At 34.4% G+C, this 15,558-nt stretch overlaps 1 protein-coding gene across 1 annotated transcript in view; it reads left to right on the top strand.

Moving 5' to 3' along the window:
• Positions 1-15,558, top strand: part of LRP1B (low density lipoprotein receptor-related protein 1B) — a 2,414,068-nt gene that overhangs the window by 2,290,908 nt on the left and 107,602 nt on the right. The window contains exon 84 of the mRNA XM_006880809.1: positions 8,818-8,979. Within this exon, the coding sequence (XP_006880871.1) occupies positions 8,818-8,979 (162 nt within the window). The remainder of the gene's footprint in view (positions 1-8,817; positions 8,980-15,558) is intronic.

The following is a 15,558-nucleotide window of genomic DNA, read 5'->3' as shown; positions in this document are numbered from 1 at the left end:
AATTTTGAACCATGCAGTGTTACCCTGCTCTGTTCTGACTACTGCCTCTTGGTCCAAGTATAGGTTTCGTATTCCTGATGAACTCCTCATAGAAGGACATATTTAAGGCAAAATATGCCTTCAACAGGCTAATTTATAATCAGAGTACAGCAAAATATTATATCATTCTGTCACAGAAAAAAGAATATAGACAGAGTGATTTATAAAAGAATTTTAGATTCATCTTGTTGTTGTGTACCTTGAGTTGCAGCACATTTATAACCTACCCTTCAGCAGATTTTCAGAGGCAGTCAATTACATGAAAGGAGACTGCCTATCCCCCTACAATTTGAACCATGTGCCTTCAAGATTGCCGCGAGCTTTTTATTACTAGGCTTACAATAAAACACTTTATTTGAAATTTAAGTTTACTTTCTGAGTCTATATTCTCTATGAATATACACTATTGGAATATACACTATTTGGTATTTTCTTTAACATAGGCCTATTCTTTGGACTTTTAGTATTCATATTAATATGAATCAAGATTTGTTTGCTTTTGCACAGCTGATCTAGGCAAATCAATGAAGAGCATTGGTAATTTAGGAAGATTTTAATGTATTTATCCTAGTAGTTCCACACCTGAAAATTGTTGTTATTCAGAAGGAAAGAAATTTAGAAAGTTCTAAAATTATTTAAGGCTGACCTGCCTTGATAAAGAAGTGTTAATATAATACTGGAACTGAATTTTAGGCAGAATGTTTGTATTAAATTATTTGAATAAATATAATAGAGAGAAGGAAAAAAACTTATTCAATATGTTAATAAATTGATGTTGTTGTTGTTAAGTGCCGTCGAGTTGCAGGCAACTCATAACAACCTTATGAAGGAGAGTCCTTGATGCTTGGGTGCCTTTCATCCTCTCTCCAAGTTCATAGAGTTTCCGGAGGCAAGCTATTATGGAAGTGAATGCCACTCCTCCTTCCACAATAAATTGATAGGTATACTTAAAAAATATTAAAATAATAAATGATATTTTGGCAACAGCATTAACAGTTCGTGTATATAACTGCTGTTTTGGGCACTGTTTAATCCTCAAAAAAACGTATGAGACAATGAATGGAGGACTCTCTTTCAATCTGTGGTTGATTCTTTGAATAGCAGTTACTAGTTCATTTGGGCCATATGCTGAAAGCAGCTCTGTGTTATTCAGTGTTATGAACTGTCTCAGAACACTTAGTATTGACTTTATAGGTTAATAATAGAAAGCTTGAGTTGGCTGGCTGGCATTCACAGAAATGCAGAGTGTTTCAGTCTCATTTTCACAATGCTGGCTGAAAATGAACTTTGGAGAAGTATAAATAGATTGTGACCTATAATTTAAAATATGTCAGAATATATTAAATAGTACCTGTTGAGGCAGCTAGATAAAGCTTCCTATTCTTTTCTTTCTTTGTCAGGCTTTGCTAAATAGCTCCCTGTAATCTCTGTGATACTTACGACAACTCGACAGCTATAGTCAACTTCCTAAAATTATGTAATATTGACATTCACTTTTAGTCCAGTTAAACATTATATTAAGTGGAAAAATAAAATGTCAGATCTCTCTATCAGATAGACTAACAATTGTTTAAAGCACTCAGAACTTTTTTTTACTTGAATCAAAGTCAGCAGTGAAGACAGATTTCTCTAAGGAGAGTCATCTTGCAGACAATAGGATAGGAGATAGACATTCTGATTTCATTATATGAGTAACTGAATGACACTTTGATCCATCACTCAGTAACCTCCTGCCTACATTTGCTGCATATGAAGGGATGAGAATGTAGCTGCATCCCAATAATAAGAATAGTATTAAAGGGGGGGCAACCAAACATTTTAAATGGTATTTTTATCTCATTGCCATTGCTTCAGACCCAACTCATAGTTGACCTTCCATTGGGCTTCTGAGGCTGGAAGTCAAGATTGTTTATCTTTCTTTTCCAGAACATCTGGTGAATTTACAGAATATTTCCATTGAGAAACAGTAAAAGTAAAAGCTTGTAGATAGGTCTTCCAGCTTAAATAGCAATTACTCACTATTATTACCTAAATGCATAAATAACTGTCAAGAATACGAACAAATCTGTCTGAGAGAGGGTAATATCCTGTTCCTCCTGAGAAGCAAGAATTTTGAAGCTCTGTCTTACATACTTTGGACTTGTTATCAGGAGGGACCAATCCTTGGAGAAGGTTGTTATGCTTGGAAAGATGGAGGGTCAGCAGAAGAAAGGGAGATTTTGGATGAGATGGATTGACTCAGTGACTGTGACAATGGGGTCAGGTGTGTTGGAGATTGTAAAGTTGGCTCAGGATTGGGCAGGATTCAGAGGCATTGTTCATAGGATCACTATGAGTCATTGTTGATGCAATAGCATATAACAACATTATTTAAATATAGTGTGTTTCTCAGTCTATTTAAACTCAGCAATGATATATACATATATCAATTATTATGCCTAAGGAATTTTAGCCATGAATAAAAAGTTAGTAAGCATAAATTAACTTAAACAATACCAAATATGGCTGTATGAATGAAAAAAATTGCTAAGAGTGCATTCTAATAATGTTCAGTTGCAAATATTGACCTCACAAAAGTATTAAGTATAGTAACTGCCTTGTAAGAAAGTCATATTAAATTAGTTTTACTAGTATTTCTTTGTAATAACCAATCAATCATTTTTCAAATATTTTAGATATATATAAAAAAGAGCCATAATTTCTTTTTATAACTAAGCAAAGACTATTTTGCCATTTTAAGTAAGGCAATATTGAATAAATCATATCAGTGAAAATAAATTTTTAAATCAGTGCATAAATGTACTACTGAATAAATCTATAAAGCTTTTTAAGATATGGATAATTATTTCAGAAAAATATTGAAAAACACCAACACAAGACAGATACAGATATTAAAATGATTATATTTGCATTTGAGATAATGAATGTTAATGGTGATTGATATATTATTCTAAATAAAGTCACTCAGTAGAATCCAGCCAAATTGTATTCTAAAGTTCTTGACAAGTAGACACTGATTGTTTTACCAAAAATAATTATAATATTTGAGGAGTTTTACAAATGAAATTATCATTCAGATTGTTATACTTACTGATCTTTTTGAATTATTAATAGATGCTGCATATATTTCTTAGACTTAGCTTTCTGGTGTTTACTTTCACAGAAATGTTACAATGTCTGACTTTAAAGAACAGATATTCATTTTCTTTTCATTTAAGTCAGAAGACTTAATTAGTAATGAATTAATGAATCACTTAATGAAATAGTAAGTCACTAATTCATTGGGAAGGCACATCTGTTGGCTCTAAAGAAACATGATAGTCTCAGTTTCTGTTCTCAGTTCCTTCAAGAGTTCCAAATGCCATCTATCTTCTTTATCCTCTGTTCTAGTTTCTGTCTTCTCTGTGGCTGATCTGCTCTTTATAATATCTCAAAAATAATTAAGCCAATGTTCATCCTGCACTGACCTTGTTAACGCAGTAAAAATCCCATTTCCAAGTGGATCACATCCACAGGTATAGTGATAGAATTCCAACATGTATTGGAGAAGAGATGGTGTTCAATTCAATCTATAACAGTATATATAGATTGTTTTACTCTCTATATAGTGGCTTTAATAGTAAGGATTTGCACTGCCAACCCAAAGGCAGGCTATTCAAATCTACCAGTTGCACCAAGGGAGAAAAGATAGACAATCAATTATCTTCTCTGAAATTTATGGACTTTGGAAACCCCTGAGTGGGCCAACTTATTCTTTGGTTCCAACATGCATTTATAATTCATTCTACTAAGATTAGTAACAGACTCATTACAAAAGAGGTGAATCAACAATGTCCCAAATGTTTCATCTGTTGTACCACTCCATGATTTCCAATATAAATTGTTTCTTTTTTATTCACTTTTCCCAACCCCTCCTCTGTGTCCCTTGAGTCCTGTGTTTCAACAAAAGATCACCCAGAGACTTCACCCCCTCAGAGAAATGACTTGCATGATTGTGAGTGATGCAGGCTGGTATTGCAGAGCCTGGTGAGTGCTGGGCCAGGATCCTGTAGATTGTCAGTTGAGACTTAGCTAGATGTTGTGTCCGAGAGATTAAGCATCCCAAAAAAGAGTTAGCATTGAGTTTATATAGGCCTTTGGTAGGGTAGAGCTTGCAGCCCACCCTAACCCTTTTTCCTTAATACAATAAATACTTCTTCACAAAATAAACTTATTCAATGGCTAGGTCTAACATTCTGAAGAATAAACCTTTGACACTCACTATACATCTTCCATGGCACATAAAAACAGCAGCAACATACTCATACTCAATATTATTGCATTTCTCAGATTTTAGTTAAAGTAGTAATATAACTAAAATCTGAAACTGTTTCTATCTCAGTGCTCTAAACATGTTTAATGTGATTTTTCAGAATGAACTAGTTAAAAGATTGTTTTTGTAAAATAAAGTAAGATATACTGTAAGTAGTGGGTCTCTTGTAAAATAATAGTAAGAATAATAATCAGATTTAAAATATAATAGAGTCATTTATATGGGCTAGTGGTATTAGAATGTTTTGCATACTTTATTGCAGTTATTTTACATGATCCATCAATGAGAGCTATACAAGGAAGACAGCAAAGAGATGATACCGGCCCACAGTGAGCAAAGTCAGCAAGTGAACTAGGTCTAGGCCACCTGACCACTCACACTCTGGAGCTAAGGATGCCATAGACACTAGATTGGTGTAGTGCTGTTATTGCTAGGTACCATTTAGTTGACAATTACTCATAGCGACACTATGAAAAACAGATCCCAGTCCTGTCCCATCTTGCATTATTCTCACAATTCCCAACATTCTCCTTCCAGCCTGTCGTTACAGTCACTGTGTCAATCCATCCTGTTGATTATGCCTAGAAACTATTCCTGTGCTACTTTCTCAGATCAGTTGCTCTTTTTTAATATACCACTCTTGTAACCTATCAACTTGCAGCTCCCAGGCTGCATCAATGTTGTAAACCTGTATATTAGTCATCAAAATAGTGCTGTTTCCTTCCAAGTAACAAAAGTAAGTTCTACTATTAAAAAAAAAACCCACACACACCAAAAAAATTAAAAAAATGTTTCTATATGAATTCAATGCAATTCAATAGGGAGAACTTGGATAGATTCTTTAAAATATTAGATAAAGCCTGTTTTAAATTCTACAACAAATAATTCATTCCTAATCAGCAAACAAAAAGCTGCTGCATCACCATCCTGTTTTAAGTTAGAAAATATGCATTGAATTTGAAGATTTATATCTCCTTGTCGGGAATAAATGCTCTCTTCAAAGAAAGAGGATGAAGAGCTTCTTGAAAATTATTTATCTCAAATATTGGTGATGTAAACTTATTAGGAAGCAACCAGGCCACTATGCCCTAGTTTCAGAACAGCCACAGAGAAGAATAAACTATTGTGACATTTCCCTGAATGGCTGGAATTCCCAAATATATCAGCAGACCTTTTTTTCCCACCTTTCATACATTTACCATTATTATTTTTAATTTTCATAAATAATTTTTAAAAGGCATGAAAACACCAGAGAGTAACATATTCACCTTTGAGTCCGTTCTAACTCATGTAATCCTTTATTGAGTTTTCAAAGGCTGTAACTCTTTATGAGAAGGGACAACCTATCTCTTTCTCTTGCATTGGCTGATGAGTGACTGCCACCTTTCAGTTAGCAGCTTGATACAGACAACTCTACAAGATCTCCTTTGTATAACAGGAAAACATAAGTCTACAATGTGTAATACCTTTCCCTGGAATTTACTTCCTTTGATTGTTCTAGCATGCCAATTTCTCCTGTATTTCCTGCTCCTTATTTCACATTTTCTAATACCAGTAATCAAAAAGTTAATCCCAATTCATGGTGACTTCATGTAAGTCAGAGTTAAACTGCGCTTCATGAGGTTTTCAATGACTGGATATTTTACTTATTCATTTTTATTTGAGGGAATGCAGATTCACAAAACTTTTTTTCATAGGAGCCCCAGGAGGGACTCAAACTTGCATCTTTTGGGTTAGCTGCCAAAATTGGCATGTTAATAATTTTCATCTCTCAGAGACTTCAGTTTCACACTTGTCCCGTATAAATATATAATGTTGTCTTCTTATTTCTCTTTATATCATTCACAGGGTCTAATTAAAGATGAAGCATTACGTTTTGTGTCCTGAGTTTTAATTTTACTCAGTGACTATGCCCCAAAATTCTTTTATCTTCTCCATCTTCCATTGCTATTTGTTCTCATACTGACATTGATACAATTCTCCCATTAGGCAAATAACTACCATCATAAGAAATATATCTAATTAAATCTTATTAAGTAATTTTCTGGCAATGGAAAATATGAGGTCACCCAGCTTTTAATGTTGATAAAATTGACTTTCCCCTCCCTCAGTTTATCAATAGACATTGCTGGCCAACAAACTAGTAACATTTATTAATGATTAGTTTTTAAAGCAATAGAAAATTAAGTATTACTTTCTTCATTTAGAGCATAATTTCTAGCATACATTTTGTTTGTGAAGTAAAATGAATAGTAAAGTTCAATTTATTCTCTTGAAAATAAAAATTGTTTCATTTGGAGAGATTATATTCACTGATTTTAATAAAGCTTTAAAAACAGAGAGACATATTTTATATAATTTTTGTGTAAAATATATGCTTTACAATATTTATATTGATATACTTTTATTATTTAAGTCTTAGTGAGACTCACCCTTTTTGTTTTCTTTTTTACTTTTTAAATAATTTATTATTAATTTCAATAAAAATTTACAGAGACTTTGGATTTCCATTCATTCATTGTTCCACTTTTCTTCCCTCCCAACCCTCCTACCTCACCCTTTTCTTATAAACACAAGTCTAGGTTTACAAAGTTGAGAGTAAAAATGATGTGGATCCTGTAATGCTAGTCCATTGAATGTCATATTCTAAGTTCTGGCTACTTGGAAGGGAACTTCAATAGCCTGATCATTTCAAAGTTACCACCATTCAACCCTCTACCCCCCAAAAAACAAAAATTTAAAGCTAACAACCTAAAGTAGTGGATTTCAGTCCACCAGTAACTCCCCTGTAATTTACAGCCTCTGAAAACCCACTGGAGAGTCTGTTACAGGGCAATACTGACTCTATAGCAATGAATTGTTGAGTTTTATTGAGTTAATTGAGAACATGGCTTTACGTATTTTACTCATGTTGCTCTATATTCTTAAAACCTATACATGTCATCCGTTCCTCATTTAAACAATAGTTTCTTTTTGTCTTGTTGGGTTTTGTTCAGTTGTCTCCCTCCTCTTCTACACAGCTTGTTCCTTACTCAATTTTCTTTGTTTTTTATATACTAGCCAGTGAGAGAAATTTATTTATGATGTGACAGTAAACTGTTATGCTTAACACAACTTAAAGAACTATCATCTTTTAATCTATAGTGGTGTTGGAGCAAAGAAAAAAAATATACAAAGATGGTTTGTCAGATTTGCTATTTTGCTTTGTTCAGATTAACCTGATTCGTATCATGATTTATTAGAATGCAAGTGACAGCTTCTTAATATGGATTAAAATATAAACATAAGATCAGTAGGCCTTTGTAAGCACTTGTGTACTAGTACCGGGAGCTCTGGTGGCCTAGTCCAGAAGGAAGCTGTGTTGCTAAATCAAAGCTTTTCAAAACCACTAGGGGCTACATGGAAAAAAGAAAATCTCCTCCTATACAATTTCCAAAAAAATCATTGGAAGGTCAGCTATACCTAAAAACTTACTGAAGAGTCAGCTATAAGTTAGTTCTGACTCCATAGCATTGACAGAGAGAAAGAGTATGTACCAACATAACGTGCATTAAAATAAAACAAAGTAGCAGCTTACATTAATTTAATCATCATATGTAAAACAAACCATTTAAACATTAAAATATTGGCATTTATATAATTGTAAAGTCATACTTTATGCAGATTCAACAGTGATTAGTGGATGACAATTGATCACAGGGACCTAGGATGGTCTAGATTTTATATTCAAATCACATTAGAATCAAAGCAAAATATAGATGAAAAAGAAGTCCAAAGAACAATATTAACCCTAGATACATGTTTGCATATATATTGCTCGTAAAGTCATTGGTCATTTTGTCTGGTATGAACATCATCCAACTCATTGCCATTGAGTTAGAACCAACACATAGCTGACCCTCCAGTGGCTTTTCTGAGGCTATAAACCACACAAAAAGAGATTGTCCATCTTTTTCCCACAGAGCAGCTGGTGGGTGTAAATTACTTGCTTTAAGGTTGGCAGTGTAACTCCTTACACACTTAGCCACAAGAACATCCTGATGTGAACATTAGTTTTCTTCTAATGCAGACTTTACTAGATTTATTGGAATTCTGGTAGTATAGTCTGTAGGGTATTGCATTACTAACCAAAAAGATGTATATTAAGTGGTTCAAATCCACTAGCAACTCTGAGGAAGAAATATGGGCCATGTCCTCTCATTATGATGTATAGCCTTGAGTCCAGGTACCCAAGTGCTTGATGGCCACTATGAGCTGAAATTGACTCAGTGGCAATGAGTTTGGGACTTGTTGGCAAATTGAGAATCATAAGATTTCTATTACTCTCTGAGGTTGTGGTTAAATAGGACAAAAACCTTGACCAGAATCCTGATTTTTTACCCAATGACGTTTCCATTAAAATATATATATATATAACGTTTCAGTCTACTAATATGCTTTCTTATTACTATTTCTTTTTCTAATAGGGAGACCCACTTGCATCTGTGCTTTGGGATTCACTGGACCAAACTGTGGTAAGACAGTCTGTGAGGATTTTTGTCAGAATGGAGGAACCTGTGGTGTGACTGCTGGGAACCAGCCATATTGCCTCTGCCAACCTGAGTACACTGGAGACAGATGTCAGTTCTGTAAGTGAAGGCAACACCAAAGCAAGTTTGATCTCTTCTTCAGCCACCTCTTATACCTCAGATCTACCCCTTTTGTCACTTCAACTCTAAGAATTCTTTATCTTATTCCTTGTCTTACTTTTATTCATTTCCAGGTTACATGGCCCATTGTTATCATTAATGCCCATGGTCCATCATTATAATTATCCCTTCAACTCTTCTACTCTATTTAACTTTTATTGTAATTTCTTGGAAAATCATAACCATGGTTAAATCCATCTTTCATGAACTGTTACTTCTACAGCTGAATGCAAAAAACATGAAAACACACAATCTTACAGGCTGGTCTTATTACTAGTCCCAAGTAGTCATTTATTATTAAGTGTACTGTATTTCATTAATCCCTTGAGTCTTCTAATCTAACTTTCTAGGTTATGCCTTATTCGTTCCAATACTTGCTTCCCTCATCTGAGGAATGATTTCCTCTTTCATTGCTAAAAAGGAAAGTCACCCAAAGAACACCACAAACTCTCACTACCACATGTACAATGCTACATTCTCCTATATGCATACACTCTACTTTCCTCCTTAGGTATAACTCCACCCTAACCTAATGCTACCTTATCCATTCATGCCTGGAAATCTCTCTTAGTCGTGAACAACTATTCTCCCTCTTGTCCCATCAGTGTTTTCCTTTGAATATAGTCATGTTTTAGAAACACTTTCCCTATGGCCACTGTTTCTGACTACAACTTGATTTACATGCTCTTTTTTTTTTAGTTAAGTACCATCCTGTTGACTCTGATTCATGACAAGCCTAAGAACAACAAATTGAAAACTTTCCCTATCTTGTATTAACTTCACTATCTCTATCCTGCTTAAACCTATTGTTAGTGTCACTCTGTCAGTCCATCTACTTGCAGGTCATTCTCTCTTCCATTGACCTGCTACTTTTCCAAGTATGATGGGGGGTTTCCCTCAAAAAACTAGACTATTGACAATATGTCCAAAGTATATGAGACATAGTTTCACCATCGCTGTCTCTAAGAGATATCCTTGTTGCACTTCTTCCAAAACCATTTTTTTGTCCTTTTCACTGTCCAGACCAAAACCATAATTCAAAGAAATCACTTGTTCCTTGATCTTCTTTATTCATTGCCCAACTTTCATATGTGTGCTAAACATTTGAAGTTCATTTTAGGTTTCTCTGATTACTAATTTGCTTTAACAGTACCTTTTTTAAAAGCATTGTTTTTGTCTGTTTCCTCTTTCTATTATTTTTTTTACCCAAACACTGTTAGGTTTTTATTTACTTATTCTGATGAACCATCTTTTATCAAAATCAATTTCACTGATTTAATATACTACCTATTGTCCTGGGTTCTCTGGTGGTGTAGTCGTTAAGGAGTTGAGGTGCTAATCTAAAGAAAATGCCTCTCTCACAGTTTGTATCCAGCAGAAGCTCTGCAGAAGAAAGATGAGTAATCTCTAATTGTATTTACAACTTCTAAAACCCCGCTGGATGGTTCATTATAAGGTGATTTTCATGTTTTGTAATGAATGAGTGACATATTGTCACATCCCATGGTAAATTCTTATTTTATCTATATTGTAGTCCATTTCTATTATCAGAAGTTTATCACCCCATCCTTAAAACACAATTTTCGATCACATTCATAGCTACTAAGACATCATTCTGTCTTGTTTTTAATTTCATTTTACTTTTTGCTCTTTCTCAGGCCATCTTGTTTGTTCCTCCTTAACTCTGTGAACTATACTACATTGGTGTAACTGAAACCTCTGTCTTATATGCCTTTACTCATCAAAAGCACTGCAAGAATACACTATTTCTATTCAAGGTTGCATATTGGAATTACCTCAATACTTTTTTAAAATTAAGTTTCCTAACCGTCATGTCTAAAGATTGTGATTCCAATTAGGCTATTATATTCTTTATATGCTTAATAATAAGTCCCATTTAGAATCAAGTTTGTGACCCTCTGCCTAGTTGATTTAATTCTATCTTGGAATTGTTTAAGATGTCAAATACTACTGATTCTAAATGCTTATTTTCAAAATAATCAACTCCCTTAAATCCAAAGTTTATACTTAATATCTTGACACCCTGAATTAACTTTTAATTACCTACCTCATTATTATTGATGTCAAGTGCCATACAGTCAACTATTTTTCCTAGTGACCCTATGAACAATACTCTGAACCTTAGCCTATACTAAACCATTTTCACTTTCTTTGATTTGCTGGAGCCCATTATTACAATCTCTATGCTAATCTATCTTTTGAAGGATTTCCCACTCTTTCTGTGACTCTTTCTGTGACTCTTTACCTTTCTTAGCGTGATGGTTTTTTGTTTTTTTTTTTTTTCCCTTAGAACTTCATGACAACATGCCCAAGATGTGTGAGATGAAGCTGCATAATCTTTACCTATAAGGAGCAGTTTCTCTGTCCTTCCTCTAAGACAGACTTGTTTGTTCTTTTGAAAATCTATGAGATATTCAATGCTCTTCTGCAGTACCACAATTTGCAATGATGTTTCTAGGACCATTGCTCTTTTAAACCCAGCTTGTATTTCTGGTAGTACTCTGTCAATGTACTGTTTTAGTCATTTAAAAAAAATTAGCAAGATTATGCTTGTTTGTTTTATTAATAATATTGTTCAATAATTTCCATTCTCTGTTAGATCAGGATTTTTGTGAATGAAAATAAATATGGATCTATCCCAGTTGTTGGCCAGGTAGCTGTCCTCCAGATTTCTAGACACAACCTGGTGTGTTCATGCAGGGCTTCTTCTGTTTTCTGCAATGTGTTAGTTGGTATTCCATCAATTCCAGGGGCCTTATTTTTTGCCAATTCCTTTACCCCAGTTTGAACTTCAACCTTCATTATGAAGTGATGTATAGCATAAGCCAATAGTATTTATCTGTCAAATACAATACATCTATATTCACATATATCTAGTTTGCCCGCCCTCTGGTCCTAGTTGCACTATGCATAGCAATCTATGCATAGCCATCTAAGAGACTATCCTCAAATTCCCCCACATATTCTATATAAATACAGGCCAGGACAAAATATTTTACTGTACAAAGAGAAGCTCTTAAATATTTATTATTATTTGTATAGTCTTAATTATACTAGTCACACTGATTATCCTCCCCTAATGGATGTCAACTTTCTAGCTATTCTAATTTTTCATGGCGTTTTTTTCATTTGGAATGCAGAAGGAAGTTGGAAGAATCTGATCTGAAAAATAATAACCTAGTATAATAATAAAACACAATTCTCACACCCTTCTCCTCATAACAAATACTACCTACTTCTTTTTGAAAAATGTTTGCATCCCCCTTGGGTGAATTAACCTATACCTGGGCTCTGTAAGGAGGCATGTGGGACCAGGGTTGGAGGGAGACTAATCAACAACCTGTCTTATGCGGATGACACAGCCCTGCTTGCTGAAACTGAGCAGTGTTTGCGGCATTTGCTGCAGAAGGTCAAGGACTGCAGCCTTCAATATAGATTGAGCTCAACATCAAGAAAACAAAACAGATGAGGGAAAGAATAATCTAAAAGCAATGTATGAGAGGGTATTATGATTATCACAAGAATCTACAATTAAGGTTGCATAGTGGAGTGTACTTGAGGCAGTGGGAGGGGTGCGGGGGGATTGTATATCAAAGAAAGATTTTTACTCTTCAAAGAGAGGAGCAAAGTGGGGTGGTGGGGGCACAGGAGGGAGGGCTAGACAGGGAGAAAAGTGTAACAATGAATGAATGGAAATCCAAAATCTCTGTAAATGTTCATTAAAATTATTAAAATAAAAAATAAAACTAAGATTCTCACCACTGGGCCAATTAACAGCATCATAATAGACAATGAAGAGACTGAGATTGTTAACAATTTCAAGACTCTTGGTAGGAGCAGCCAGGTAACGAAGACAATTTGCATTGGGAAATCTGCTGTCAGGGACTTCTCCAAAGTACTGAAGAGCAATGTTGTCAGTCTAGAGACTAAAGCACCCCTTCTCCAGGCTGTAGTGTTTTCAATTACTTGCTATGCATCAGAGAGCAGGACAATGACTAAGAATGAAAGAAGAAGAATCAATGCCTTTGAGTTGTGGTGCTGGTAAAGATTATTGACTATACCTTAGATTGCTAAGAAAACTAATAGGTCTGTCCTGGAGAGGGTGAAACCAGGCTGTTCCCTGGAAGCAAGCATTTTGAAGCTCTATCTGACATACTTTGGGTATGTTGTAATGAGGGATCAGTCCTTGCAGAGGAATATCATGCTTGAAGTGTGGAGGGAGATGGCCTGACTCAGTGGCTTGAGAAATGGGAGTAGGTGTGCTAGAGACGATGAAATTGGCTCAGGATAGAGCAAGGTTCAGAGCTATTGTACACAGTGTAGCTATGAGTCAGTGTTGATTTGACAGCACATAAAAACAACAATATTCTTAATTTGCAAGTCACTGTTACCATATTTCTCTTTTGGCTCCGATTACTTCTTACCCAGTATTCTTCTTAAGTGTGTACAACTCTCATAATACTTGTGGATCTGTCTGAGATGGCATTTATTGAATTAAAAAAACCCAAAAACCAGATAAATCCATGAATAAAAGTAATTTGGATACATATCAACATAATATTGACATACAAAAGCTAAATAAAATCTATCTTCAAATAATATGGTACCTATGTATAGTTTACCTAGAAAAAGTGTTTATTCACAAAACTCAATTTCTTGACTCCCAGTATCTGTGTCATTGTAGAAGATCACTTTTCTTTAATCTTGCTTTCCATTGTAATTTATGTATCACCTGCTTGATTTTTTTGAGCTAATAATAATAATAATAACATAATGTAGCTATCATGATGCAGTTTGGATACTTAGAATAAATTTAGTTAACCTAAATTTTAATTGGAAATTTAATAGAATCACAGTCTTTAGAAGGTCGTTGCTTTGTAAATAAGTTTGCATTGTGAATTTATTCCAAATATTAGCAATCTTAGCATTTGGAACATTTTACTGCAAAGTGTTAATTAATATTAGACAATTAATCCCTAGATAGAGGTTAAATAACATGCTAGAGTTTCCAAAGTAGTAATATTGTAGTCATAATCGAACCGTGACAGGGGTTCATCAAGATGCTAACAAACATTTCTAGAGTATGGTGATCCTGTTCTCTGGAACAGTATGTTAAGTTTGTGGACAGTGTCATTAAAATGATAAATCCAAGAGTTGAAAAATGCATAATAAATCTTGGCTCTGTTAGATGTGCGTTAGCCAGGTGCAGTGGGTCTAGTGTTCTGTCAAAATTGTATCTTGCTTATACAAAAATCTTCTCCCTGTAAATGAAGGAGTGACAGAATGGTTCATTACAGTGCCTAATTAAGGGTCCATTAGTGGGAGGTAAAACATCAGTTCTTAGTTGTGCTGAGTAAAAACATTTCAGAGCTCTAATGACAATATAAAATCTTGAGGTCTGAAATGCAAATTCATTTTAACAGCAGTGGCTCAGGGAAGAGAGGCAAAGATAAATAATGACACAAGTAAAATGAAGTAATCCAGAAGATGAGCTGTGTCCTCCTGTGCAATTAGACTGCCTCTGAAAATCGGGCAGGGGTCAACTCTTAATCAGTTCTGGCTTCAGGGCATACAACAACAACAACAACATAATTTCTAAGTTACTCAGTAGCAAACACAGCTGCCTTAATGTTGAGAAAGGAATGCTAGTGTCAGAAAAATAAATAAGCCTGGAATTTGGTGTTTCAACTCAGGTGTGAAATATAAGGTCAAGAAAATGTGATGTTAGTTCTAATTAAGTAATAATAACAGTTGGGCAAAAGGGCCAGTGAGGATTGTATTAACTAGTGCTGCTATAGCAAATGGGTGTTTCTAAAGAGTAGAATTATAAAAGCCAAAGACAAAGCTCTACAATAGCTGTCCTACTAGTTCATTTAGGTCCCTAATTTCCAGAAATTATATGCTGTGTTTGAAAATGAGGATTTTATAAAAATAATTATATGCAGAAGGCAATATATGCATTTCTTCTTCCATGTGGCTTGTTAAAGAATGATGAACTAATGGTAATATAATGTAATTATTTCACTTCTTTAAAAGATGATGTAGAAGAAATCATCCAGGTTGAAAGAAACATTTTTAAAACATATATTATATATGAGACACATTTTTTTAATTTATGTAAAAATGTTGTTGGTGTTGTTTTTAGATGATCTTGAATAAATTCAGATCATGGAGATCCTATACCAAACAGAAGGACATATGACCCAATCTTGTGTCATTTTCATTTTCAAAGCTCACCTGTGCTTATGTCCATTTTTTTTCTTTTCTATAAAATAGAATTATTAAGAGAGATTTACATTATAATGTTATAACTTCATTTAAAGTAACTATGTTGTTGCTGTTTATTGCCGTGGAGTGGAGCACAACTTATAATGACCCTGTGGTCAAAAGGCCTGAAACCTTTCTATAACTATTGTTGTTTCTCCAAGTTCATAGAATTAAAACCTGTTTTAAAACTGGGAGCTTTACCAAAAACTGTCCACCATGGGCAGCTGTTAT

Source organism: Elephantulus edwardii, unplaced genomic scaffold (assembly GCF_000299155.1).
Source record: "Elephantulus edwardii isolate Elephantulus edwardi_28Jun2011 unplaced genomic scaffold, EleEdw1.0 scaffold00010, whole genome shotgun sequence".
Lineage (NCBI taxonomy): Eukaryota > Metazoa > Chordata > Mammalia > Macroscelidea > Macroscelididae > Elephantulus > Elephantulus edwardii.
This window is presented reverse-complemented; position numbering and strand designations above follow the sequence as displayed.